The 12779-nt window shown below is 31.7% G+C and overlaps 1 protein-coding gene across 3 annotated transcripts in view; it reads left to right on the forward strand.

The window, feature by feature from the left end:
- The window catches only part of LOC130446433 (scavenger receptor class B member 1-like), an 87243-nt gene that overhangs the window by 55368 nt on the left and 19096 nt on the right, over positions 1-12779 (forward strand). For all 3 annotated transcript variants that reach the window (XM_056782699.1, XM_056782700.1, XM_056782701.1), the window contains exons 3-5: positions 5825-5935; positions 8808-8952; positions 10689-10833. In XM_056782699.1, the coding sequence (XP_056638677.1) occupies positions 5825-5935; positions 8808-8952; positions 10689-10833 (401 nt within the window). The remainder of the gene's footprint in view (positions 1-5824; positions 5936-8807; positions 8953-10688; positions 10834-12779) is intronic.

Here is a 12779-nt window from a genome sequence, read left to right on the forward strand (position 1 = left end):
TATAGCATTACTGAAATTTTAGAACAAAAAATAAAAACTCAATTTTAGACACCACCTTTTAAGGGTGATATCTCGAAAAGGGGTGGGATGAGGGACTTTTGTTATGGGAAAGGCCCATCTTAATTTCATACTTTTCACTTACTGTCATTTTGGATTGTTTTTTGAATCATATAAATTCAATAGTCTATAAGATACAGTTAAGTAATCCAACTCAACTCTTTTCTCAGCGGCGCATCATCATCAATTACTTTATTATTATGAACTCTAACCTCATTAACTTATCGTTATGATAAATTGTCTGTGTTTACTATTTCTGACAAGTTTATAGATTCAATTTCAACCCCATTAAGGTATCGCCTTCAATTATTTATTATTTAATTAATATTATTGTGACTATAATGAACCATAAATATATTTATCTATTTAAATAAGAACTAATTGTTTTTGAAAAACAAGTTGGTGAATTGAGTTATTTAATTATACCACGATTCATACTAATGATAACATTTATTTGATAGAACAATATAAAGCAATGTAAAATGATATTGTCAAATGAATAATTATAATGAAAATTTCAGTAACTTTGTAAACAGGTACATATAGGTACTTCTAAAAGTGTATCGACATGTAAAAAACTGTAAATAGATAATTTTCAAGTAGACATGTAACCATACCTATTAGAAATATGACATACCATGAAGATGGTTAAGTTATATTAATACAAGATGAACAAGTAACTCGTAACAACTTAACCTTATCTAACCAATAAAAATTTAATGTCATTCATAATCTAACCACTTCTCAATTTGAATATAGATTTTTGAAACTTATAATTCCGATAATTGTGTTTGGCTTGGAAATAAAATTTCAACACGCCACCATTCTCATTTGATTAATATAAGTAATTCTCGATATTATTTTTTTATACATATTTTACATTATACCTTGACCGTAATTTCAGTCCCAGCTGATGAATACATAATATTCGAAAGCTCGGAATATATATCTGTACCTCAGAGCAGAAGGGTTTCAAGTCACCAATTCAATATTTTTCACAAGAGCGAAAAACGTTACTCGTTTTTCAAGCATAATACACTTTGTTTTTTTTTTTAATTTTTTTTGTGGAAAATTTATTAGGTAAGAATATGACATGACACCATCACTAGATGATCCAAAATTTTGTTTAGCATTTTTTGCTCAATTTTTCAATTGCTCAATCAAAAAAATAGACAAAAATGTTACTTAATACAAATTTTTGAGTGTCCAAATAAAAGAAAAAGAAGGGAAGTTTTTGTGATCGGAAATAATTTATTGAAGAAAAAAATCACAAACTAGAAACTAATGGTTAAACAAAAATATCAGCTAATGCTAATAGGAAATTTTAATTATTAGTCATCATTATCTTGGATTGAATTTTTGTCACCATGGGTACTTTAGTAATTTATGTAGGTCGTTATATATTTTTGAGCTTATTAGGTTAGGGTTTTCGCAAAGTGGAGTTGAAACGTCCTCTATGTCGAGATGCTGCTTTCGCCTTTTTCTTCTATTGAAAATTATCTATCTATCTATTAAAATCGTGGTCAAAATCAGTTATAAAATACAGAATGCCTGGAGAGTCCTGCCTGATTTCCATCAAAACTACTTTTGTAATTAAAAATTTTTCGCCCTTCTCTGTTTTCTTGCAATTCTGAAAGGGAGCTTTAGGAATATTGTAGAGCTTAATAAAGTCCTTGAAATCAACGTAGTTCTTTTTTTTGACCTAAAGAAGAGCCAACTGCATCCAGTTCCAAGTGTCATTATTTTATAATTAGGGTATTTTTCAGATTCACGCTCAATTACGGAATGAAAACTATCCACCTCCATGTGAGTATGACCACGAAGGAGGCATTTGTGGCTTATTTACTTGATTTGCGGATGTGTCGCTAAAATATAAAAGTACAATACGTAGGTACAATAAAATTGATTATGATTCGAATTTACATCTAACCTTCCAACAAATCGACTGCTTACCTGAAACTGAAATCTGTACAGGTGAGGCTGGGGTAGATTTGTTATTATACCTTTCCCTTACAAAACAATTCTGAACCATTTTTCTATTTCTCTCACTAACTTTTTTCAATCCTGTTAACTTTTGACTCATGATTGTTATAACTCACAATTCACAATTTGTTTAATTCACAACTCACAATTTGTTCAATAGATCGACAAAAAGATAGTACGAGACTCAACCTGAGAAAACGAGCCCGCACCGCAAAACAATGCATGGGAGTGGACTTGCTACTTGTTCGTTTGATATAGCATCTGGATATAATATTATTTCGGCGTCTTAATAAGGTTTTGTTCTGTAATTGTATGTGATATTGTGAACTTAAGACATATGAAAAGCAGTTATTACCCAACCCATTTAGATACCCACCGCACTACTCGTTCTTTAAATCCACTCGTTTAGGGCGCCCTCTAGGCGTGTAGTCTCGTTATTTAATAGCTAGACCTCGTATATTGAAAAAGTAACATTTTATCTATTCCGTTTTGTGTTTCCATTATTTATTTATAGAAAAATTGTTAAATGTCAGGGAAATAAAATTATGTCGGACGTAGTTGGTTGGGCTACTCTTCATCTACAATTCGAAAATTAATGCAGAAGAAGTTGTTCACAGTTACTAATATTAATTGATTAAAGCAAAATCGCCTGAATATATAAGAGGAATGAACGATGGCAGATATTTTTTAGAAAATATTAAACAATAGATACGAAATATAAATTTATGTTGATTATAACTAAAGAAAAAATCAATCTATCAATATATTTTGATTAACTATTTATCAATGCTTTATGTCAATAACTACCAAAATGCCGCCCTTCAAATTTGCCGCCCCAGACAAATGTCCGGTTCAGCCGGCCCTGGAGCGGGAACTGAGGTTATTAATTTATCATGTGCTGTATAAATATTTGAACTTCTACTGAGAATATTTAATCCATTAAAATGTTTTTCTGAGGACGCAATTTTATTTTACCCATGTGTCGGGGGGTTAAGGAAATCTAGACCTTAAAGTTGTGGGGTTCCACCCCTTGTCCCCCGGCCACCATCATAAATAAAGGTGTGAAAAGCTATTTTTGACGATATCTCGCGAGCTATTGTCCCTACAAAAAATTCGTAAAGATATAAATTGTGGCAAATTGCTTTGCCTACAACACATTTTTTGCCATTAACCGCGAATTTGAAAAGTTATGAGCAAAAGAGTGCCAACATTTTGTTAACAATTTCTTTTTTCGCTCAATAACTTCTTTATTTTTGATTTTTCAATAAAATTATTTGAAAACAATCTTTTATTTCTTTTATTTGAAATATGGATTTTTTGAATTCCATTCATTCTTGTGGCTCATAGAGTGCGCCAAAAGTGCCGGGGTGCTTCTATGCTCACCAAAATCAAAATATTTGTTGTCATTTTCATTTTTTTTATTTTTATTTGTATAGATTTTTCTGGACATTTATATATAATTCATAATTTTTAACGGCTGTTATTTCAATCATTATTGTTCTTCCTCTAATAATTTCTGAGAGGAGTCGATATTTATGGGAATTCTAAGGTCCAATTCGCCATGTGCCGTTTGGGGACAAACCTAACCAAAATCTACCAGCTAGTACTATTGTTATTATTATATTTTACCCTTGGAGGCTCAGCTGTTCCATGTTCCTAAGCCTTTTCTCTCAGTTGTGCTTCATATTTTTCTACGTGTAGACGTATTATAGTATTATAGTATTTCTAGTTTATAAAATACAATTGGAAAGTTTTGTAGACAGAATTTCTAATTGTTCGATAAAACTGTTCATCATGAGTGATTGCTTTATTTGTAAAAAACTTCCCGGGGACCCTAAAGTGGAAATTGTAAAAGCTAAAGGAGTGAAAAATATACTCGAGCGAGCAAAAGTGAAAAATAATTTGGACAAAGAGCTCTTCTTACAACGTGTTTCTGAAGTTACTATACATACTCAGCAGTAGTCGTCGTCAGTATCTGAAATTTCTGATACAGGTTTTGATTTTTCAAGCAGCTCCATGATTTGAGACGAAGCATTCCAAGATCAAAGTCATTTGCATCAAAGCCGACACCAGATTATATGTCAAGTACTTCATGAAGGAACGAAAAAAACTATTTTGGACTTGGAAATATTCATTTACCTAATCATCACTGACTCCAACCCAAAATGCAGCTCCTCTCCACAGTCTTCGAGAATATCACCAGGTCCAGTCGTGGCTTGGGAGAAATAAAATTCCTGAAGATTAGGGCTGGAAGATGCAAACAAACATGTGCAGTGCCGGATTAAGCTAGGGGCTTGAGGGGGCTATAGCCCCGGACCCCAGGTCCAAGCGGGCCCCACCATTTGGAAATCATTCTGTATTTTTTGATGTGTTAATACCACAAATCTAACGTATTGATATTATTTTGTGAATTTTTCCGGGTTTCCGAATTCCTTAAGGGGGCCCCGTCATTATTTTAACCCCGGCCTTATAAATCTTAATCCGGCCCTGAACATATGGATGCCAATACAAGCTTCCAAGCCTCCAGCACTCCCGTAGCGTATGAAATTAATTTAGTGCAGATATAATGGAAACTGTGGAAGCATATGTGGCTGGAAAAGCAGGCTTCAAAAGGTCTTCAGTATGTTTTCATTATTCTTGTGAAACTTGCAGTAACATCATGAAAGTTAAAAGAAGAAAACGAATTAGAAGATGAACTATGACTCCAATTTTAACTCCCGTCATTCCCCAAACCTTTACTTTTGGCACAGATGTAGATACTGACCCTGAAACACAACCTGGACCATCAAAAAGAACTGAAATAGATAAAATGCCAGGTAAATTTATCATTATTCAAATCTCTCTTACCTACAACTTATCTGTGGATTAGACTTACCGGGGATACCACGTAAAAAACGCGCCCACGGACTCTATCTCATAGGAGGCCGGGAAAAGAGTCGATTAAAAATAATAAATTAAATATAAATGTTCAGAAAAATCTGTAAAAAAGAAAAATGAAAAAAAAATTCAAACGATAACAAATATGTTGTTTTTGGCACAATGTGGTGAGCATAGACGTGCCTCAACACTTTTAGAGCGCTCTATGAGCCACAAGAATGAGTGGAATTCAAAACATCTACATATAAAATGAATCCTCAAAGAATTATCTAAAACATTGTTCAGGGGTAATTTTATTGGAAAATCAAAAAATAAAAAGTTATTGACTGAAAAAGAAATTGTTGACAAAATTTTTGCACTTTTTTGCTCATAGCTTTTTAAATTCGCCGTTAATTGCAAAAAGTGTGGTGAACAAAATTATAGACAAAGCGATTTGCCACAATTTATGTCTCCACGAATTTTTTGTACAGACAATAGTTTGCTAGATGTCGTCAAAAATAGCTTTTCGCCCCTTTACTTAAGATGGCGGCCGGGGGACAAGGGGTGGAAACCCACAAACTTGGGGTTAAGCTTTTCTTGACTTCCCCCCATACATCAATAAAATAAAATTCGTGCGTCCTCAGAAAAACGCAAGGTACATTGTTACATTTCAATGAACTAATTACATTCTTCATATGAGTAATTTACACCTGTCAGGGAATAAAGACGATAAAATTTTACTTCTATTGGAGAAATAATTATGATTGTGATAAGAAACTTCGTCACAAAACACACAAGGCCGAAATGAAGGGAGTACTGGTTATGTTTTTTACTTTAAATAACATTGATACTTTATTCAAACTAATTATTCGCAACTAAGTGGATATGTATTAATATAAGAGTGTTTTAACTTTTTTCTTTTTTACAGGTCCATATCTACTAGGAACAACCAGTATTTTATTTTTCGTTTTAGGACTTCTACAAATTGTATTTCCGCCATACGATATACTTATGAATTTGAGACTAAGAATGATACCAGGTATGAATAATTTGATTCACTTAGCATACTCCAAGGAGGGGGGTTGTAATATACCCGTTCATATGCTTTGCAATCGATTAAAATAATAAAAAATATTTTGGTTGAATGGAAAAAAAATTCAATATCATGATTTCATTTATTATACATTTCTAAACTTCAAACATAAAAAAAATTGAATCTAAAAAAATACAGTCAGGGATAACCATTTAGCCCCATCATAGTTTGAGACTAATATTTAAAAAAATGAATTATTTGTTTTTGCAAGTCACTATTAACTTATATCTTCATAACCTTACAACTGTTTCACTACAATGTGACACCGAATTACGAAAATAAAGCCCGCCCTCATCCGTGCGAATTCGCTTTCAATGGATATTTGAAAAAGATAATTATCCACACATTATCCAATGCAGCTTTATTTTCGAATTGCCTAATGGTCACGTAGCAAGTCATGATGAAATTAGTCAGCTGGTCCGATATAAATAGCATTAATTCATAATATTACAGGGTATTTCTATATTCGACCGACAACGTTATATCACAGAGAGATCTCAATAAATGATTCATTTTGATACATGAATACGAACCTTTACGGGGCCTAGTAGGGTGTTCAAAATTTTAAATCAATATAAAAAATTTGCCATAAATCAAGAGCGCCTTCAATTTTGTTTGAAATTTGTTGACCAATACGCTCGTTAATAAAGTAATAAAGCAAACTTTGGAAAAATTTAACCAGTGGCGCGCTGTCAGGGCTAGTTATCACTTTCTCCCCATATTTTTTACGCCACTGCAGCAAATTATTTTTTTAACTTTATAATTTGGCTTAAAATTGCCTGATTATTTTCAGTTAAAAATTAATAACTTTTTATGGAGTTAAAATGAACGGTGTTTTAGAAATTTGCCTCTCAACAAAAGTCTGCAATCACGTAAGTAATTTACAAATTAATTAATTATTTATCTAATTCCAAATAATGATTAAGCGTAAATATTATTCATAATTGTTCGAACTATTGGTCGCTCACTTCAATACACTTATTACACCGTTTTATCATTGAAAAACGTGTCTTTGAGAATAAATCTGAATGGGATTGAATGATTTCTGCCGCAGCTTGAATTCTTGATATTAGATCTTGTTGAGATTCGATGATTGTTTCGTACATTAAGGACTTCATATAGCCAAATATAAAGAAATCGATAGGATTTAAGTACACCACGACCAATCTTTTTTTCTCTAAAACGTCTGTATAAGTAATTTCTCGCCGCTGCAGCAAAATGAACAGATCGTGTTGGGACACGGTACATTCTCCATCAAATATTTCTTCCATAATGCGCGTATAAATTGCTCCATTCAATTTATTTGGTAAATTGTAATACCCGATTAAACGATTTCCAACCATACCATCCACTTTCACGAACCAAGTGCGGATTTTCTGCATCCCAAGCGTAACTATTTCTAGAGTTGAAAATTCCTTCCCTAGTAAATCTAGCCTCGTCGGTATACCACACATATTTTGGAGAATTTCGATTTTCACGACACTTTTGTATATATCAGCTTAAAAATTCCATACGCACTTGAAAATCTTTAGGTTCTAATGTTAGCCAATTTGTATGGATGTAACATTTGTTTTTTTACAACTTTCCATACAGTAGAATGATCCACTCTTGAAGCGTGACCTACAGTTCCTTGTTGTACCTTGCTTTTCAGCATTATTTCTTTTAATTAACAAGTTTCCGGTTTCTTTCATCCTTTTTTCAATACTAGCAAATGTAGAAAAATGTGGACAACAAATCTTTGTTGGTATAAACCAGCTGCCATTCTACCATTTTTTCGACCTTCCTCTTAAATCATTAACATATCGCTCAACTCTTCAAATGAAAATATGATTTTAAAACAGCGAAATTAATGTAAAAGCAAATCTAAAATTTTATGATTAAATTTAGCAAGATAGTGTAAAATACAAAAAGTGTCACAAGCTATCAAAAATATGCCATGTGTCTACTAGATTGTAATTTAGAAATATTGATTATTTAATTACCTGCAGACTTTTGTTTAGAGGCAAATTTCTACAGCACCGTTCATTTTAGCTCCACAAAATTAAAAAAAGAAATTGCTCTAGTAGCGTAAGAAATAAAGGGATACAAGTGACAACTAAACCTTACAGTGCACCATTGGTTGAATTTTATCAATTTGTTTATGTCAAAATACTTACTTCATTAAGGAGCATATTGGTCACCAAATTTGGAAAAAAAATATGAATTCGTTCTTGGTTTATTGCAAATTTTTGATTTTGATTCAAAATTTTGAACACCTTATATCTCAGCAACCTTTCCCGTAAGGGTTCGTATTCCTTTATCAAAATAAATAATTTATTGAGATATCTCTGTGGTAGACCATTGTTGGTAGATTATAGAAACACCCTTTATATAATTGATCACTTGATAGGATATATAGCTATTATTCGTGATGACCGTTTATTTAAAATAATGCCCTTATTATTCATAACATGTGTATTTTTGAATAATTTTTTTAATATTATATGTCTCACAACTGTGGTATTGGTCCATCAAATAACTACAACTGAACGAATAAATACATACTCATTAAAAATTTCAACATTCTTATTAATTTTTTTGAAATCCCATGTATCTGAATATTTTCACCTAGAATATTTTCGAAAACTGTATATATAATCATATCAAATTTAAATTTATCCATAAGTTGCTCAATCACTCAATCACTTATAACGGTTTCATTGGATTGATCTTTGATATTCTTTGAACCAATCACGAAACTTATTTCGGTTATTTCCATTCTATGTTTATGAAGACTTTGGTTAGACCAATTCAATTATTTTTAATTTGGTTTTTACAGGATTACCTCCTTATGAGTGGTGGTTAATACCGCCAGATTATGGTATAATTAAAATTTACTTATTTAATGTAACCAATGCTGAAAGATTTTTGAATAAGACTGATAAAAAAATCAAATTACAAGAAATAGGACCCATAATTTACAGGTACATAGTATTTTATCAATCAATTTTATTAACATCATTTAAATACCAAAATTCAGTAGAAACAAGACGTTACATTTTGAGAGAGAGATAGAGAGAAAATACTCTGAGAGTTTTGACATCATTCGTTCATCCCCGAATCATAACCACATTAATATAATTAGAAATAAATTTAACAGTTTAATCCCTGGTGATAATTGCTGATTATTTAGAGTTAGTCAAAATGATAGAAAAACGATTTGCCATTTCTTTGAAAAACCTATGCATCTTCTTCAGGCATCTTCAAATCTTCCTATTACTATTACAGTTCTTTCGTTCTCAGATCTTCGATCAAAGTGGGGTCTTATTATAGTTCTTCCAATATCAATTGCAGAAGACAGTTATGCGAAGAACAATCAATATTTCATAAATACACACGGCTCTCATACAAATTAAGTAATGAAAAATAATGTTTACTTTCCGTATAAAATTCGATGAACATCTAACAAACCGTCAGTCCACGTGGACTCAGCAAGTTATTTTAAATATATTCGAATGTTTAAAAAAGGAAAACATTCAGCAATCTGATAATGCAATCATTTTTATTTATACAGATAATTTGGAATTGGATTTTTTTCTTTTTTTTTTATTTGCAATGAATTTATTTTCCCTTATGATTTTTGCTTTGAAATTTCGTTTTCTAGAAAAAAAAAATGATTTGGATACAAAAAGGGCTCAGTATACGTTTGGTACCCTGTTTAAACCAAATTCCTTTACAGGTAGGTACATTTTACTCGTTTATTTACGTTTTATAATTTAATATTCAGTTGTAGCAAGTGAACGAAATATAATAATGATTTTAGTTCCAAGTAGAACTACAATTAAATGCATCTGCATAAATAACGGCGTATAATGTCCAATTTATAATGATTCGATTATATTATTCGAAAATAATAAATTTAGAAAATGAGGTATCTATGCCTATGGTAGATCAAACAAAATTGTCGGTAAGGGCTTCGAACTGGTTTTTATAATCTGCAATTGATATAGGAAGAAGTATAAACTGTTAGCTTTTTAAAATTTAAATAGCGCATTTACTCAAAAATTTGTCTGTTTTCACGTATGTTTAGCTTTTTACCCGTTATTAGCGACACAAACGGTTTATTTTTTTGATAATCTGAATTGTTTCTTCATATTTTTTCACATGATTTGGTGTATGGTTTGAACAACTGATTTTACTCTACTAAAGGACATTAGCATATTGGAGGTTGAAAAGAGACAAAGGAGAAAGTTCCATAGACACTCATACTTCTGAAGGAACTAGTTTGACTGAAAGACACAGTGGCGGGCGAGAGTGTTGATCATTCGTGAGGGTCCTTTTCATCTGAGATAAAGGTTCTGTCACCACCCAAAATTACTTTCTAGGTGTAATTTTGGTTTTTAGTTTCCTGTGGCAACTTTCTTTTTTCAATTCTTACGATCTGAACATACCTTTTTCTATAACTTAATACTTTTGGACTAACTTCTATACGCGAATACAGTTGTATTTCAACGACTATTTCTGATATGCGGATTATTTCAAATACATTTTAATAGTGGAAATGAAAGTTATGACTCGAGAGAAATGGTAAATTTTAATAAGAAATAACAGACATTGCATACTGCTGTTTCAATTTCACTCAAATCTCTATGATATTTCAAAAAATACGTTATATATTTGTAATAGTATCAAATATATTTTATTTTTCCTATTATTTCAGGGAAAACCTAATCCACAAAAACATAATATTTAATGAGAATGGAACTCTTACTTATACGTCTAACCGAACCTTGGAATATTTACCTGAAAGGAATCCCGTTAATCTTTTGAACAAAACTGTTGTGATGCCAAATATAGCTGTGTTAGTAAGTAATTTATATATTATCGAACAACAAAACTAAGTCTTCTATTGTGTTCTATTTAAAGTTTTAAATACTCTAGATGTATTCCAAGTTTTCATCTATTTGATGATTCCATCTTTATTATCAAGATTTTTATAAATTAATTGCTATTTTGTTGTGAACGGAATATCATTCCAAAAAAATAATACAACTCAATTGCAAGGCTACGAAATTAAGTGAGCAATAACAATTTGAAAATATTCACAAAGTACAATAGCAGCCTTACAGAACTTAAAAGGCAAGTGACAGATACAAGCTAGAATGTTGTAGACCAAGTTGAATTCTTCAATGTATACCGTCTGAAAGCAGTAGAAAAGTGAAAATTGGAAATATATTTGATCTTCAAAGTATTATTCACAATATCCTTCCAGATTGTTGTTGATTATTGGTTTCAACAATACAGTACAGACTTTCATGTGTAAATGTGATATATGAAAATACTCAATATTAGTATAAATATTTTGACTCAACCAGTCCAGGTTACGAACATAATATTTCGATTTTTACAACCTTACAAATTTTCGGAAGGCCCGACCAAAACCTAAATGTTGTTAGGTCGAATCCAAACGCTAGTTTACTCGTATCTAATCTAAAGCCCATAAACACAGGAACTACTTATCCTAATAACCTATTATTATTATGCTCTACAGGCCATGTAGATCTAGGGCAAGAAGAGTAGTATTACATAGTTTTATATATTATATATGATAGTTCTCTATTTTGAATTTTCCATACAATATTTCTTCATTCCTTCCTGTTCCAGCGTTTTCTTTCCAATTCTGCACATTATTATTTTTCCTCAATTACACAGTCATATCATCTCTTCCTTGGTCGTCCCTTTCTCTTTTTCCCTATTGGTCTTCTTTGTACTACTAATTTTGGCATCCGTTCTCTATGTAGTCTTTCAACATATCCCGACCATCTCACTGTCTGTCCCTTAATAAACGAGCTTATTGTAGCTTCTCCATAAAATTCCTCCATTTCTTTATTAGTTCTTTCCCCCCAGCTGTCTTCTGTGTGTGTGTACTCCTCCGTAGATTCCTATTAGTATCTTCCTCCCCATCTTTCCAACATGGCTTCATCTACCTTTTTTATTGTCACTTGCATATGTTGTGGTGGGTCTTACTACCGTTTTATATATTCTTATTTTTGTTTTTCTTGACACGTATTTTGACTTTATGAGTGATCTAATACTTCCGAATTTTTGTGTTCCTTCAGTTATTCTGGCTTTCAGTTCTAATTCTTCTACTCCCTTGTCTTCTATTACTACACCTACATAAACAAAGTTGGAAACTCTTTGTGTCTGCTTGTCCTAAAGGACAAGTAATCTCCTGTTTCTCTCTGTGTATTTCCAAAATATATGATATATTTTGTCTTCTCTTGATTTATTTTTATTATTATATTATTATTATTTTAGTCGAAATTTTTTGTCTTCCTCTTCCAATTTTATTACTTCTTTCTTTAAGTGCTTCTTGGATTTTGCTATCAACGCTACGTCATCTAAGAAAGCTAGACATTGGCATTCGTTATTGGAAATTGTCCCATCGCACTTTAATTTAGAGTTTTGGATAATTACTTCTAAAACCATATTAAATAATACAGCGGAGAGCGGGTCACCTTGTCGGAGTCCTCTATTGACATGAAAACTTAATTTTTTGTTTTACCTAAGTTTAGTCTAATCAATCTGATTTTTTCCGGTATGCCTAATTTGCTTAGTGCTGCGTACATATTGTTCCTATTTATTTTGTCATATGCCTGCTTAAAATCTATAAAAAAAGAATTAAGTGGTATTTCGTATTCATAGCAGGTGGTTTTTAATTATTTTAGGGAGAAAATCGGATCCGTTGTTGACCTATTAGGTCTAAAGCCTACTTGAAATTCCCCTAGTATTTTCTTGGCATATTCTTCTA

Source organism: Diorhabda sublineata, chromosome 7 (assembly GCF_026230105.1).
Source record: "Diorhabda sublineata isolate icDioSubl1.1 chromosome 7, icDioSubl1.1, whole genome shotgun sequence".
Lineage (NCBI taxonomy): Eukaryota > Metazoa > Arthropoda > Insecta > Coleoptera > Chrysomelidae > Diorhabda > Diorhabda sublineata.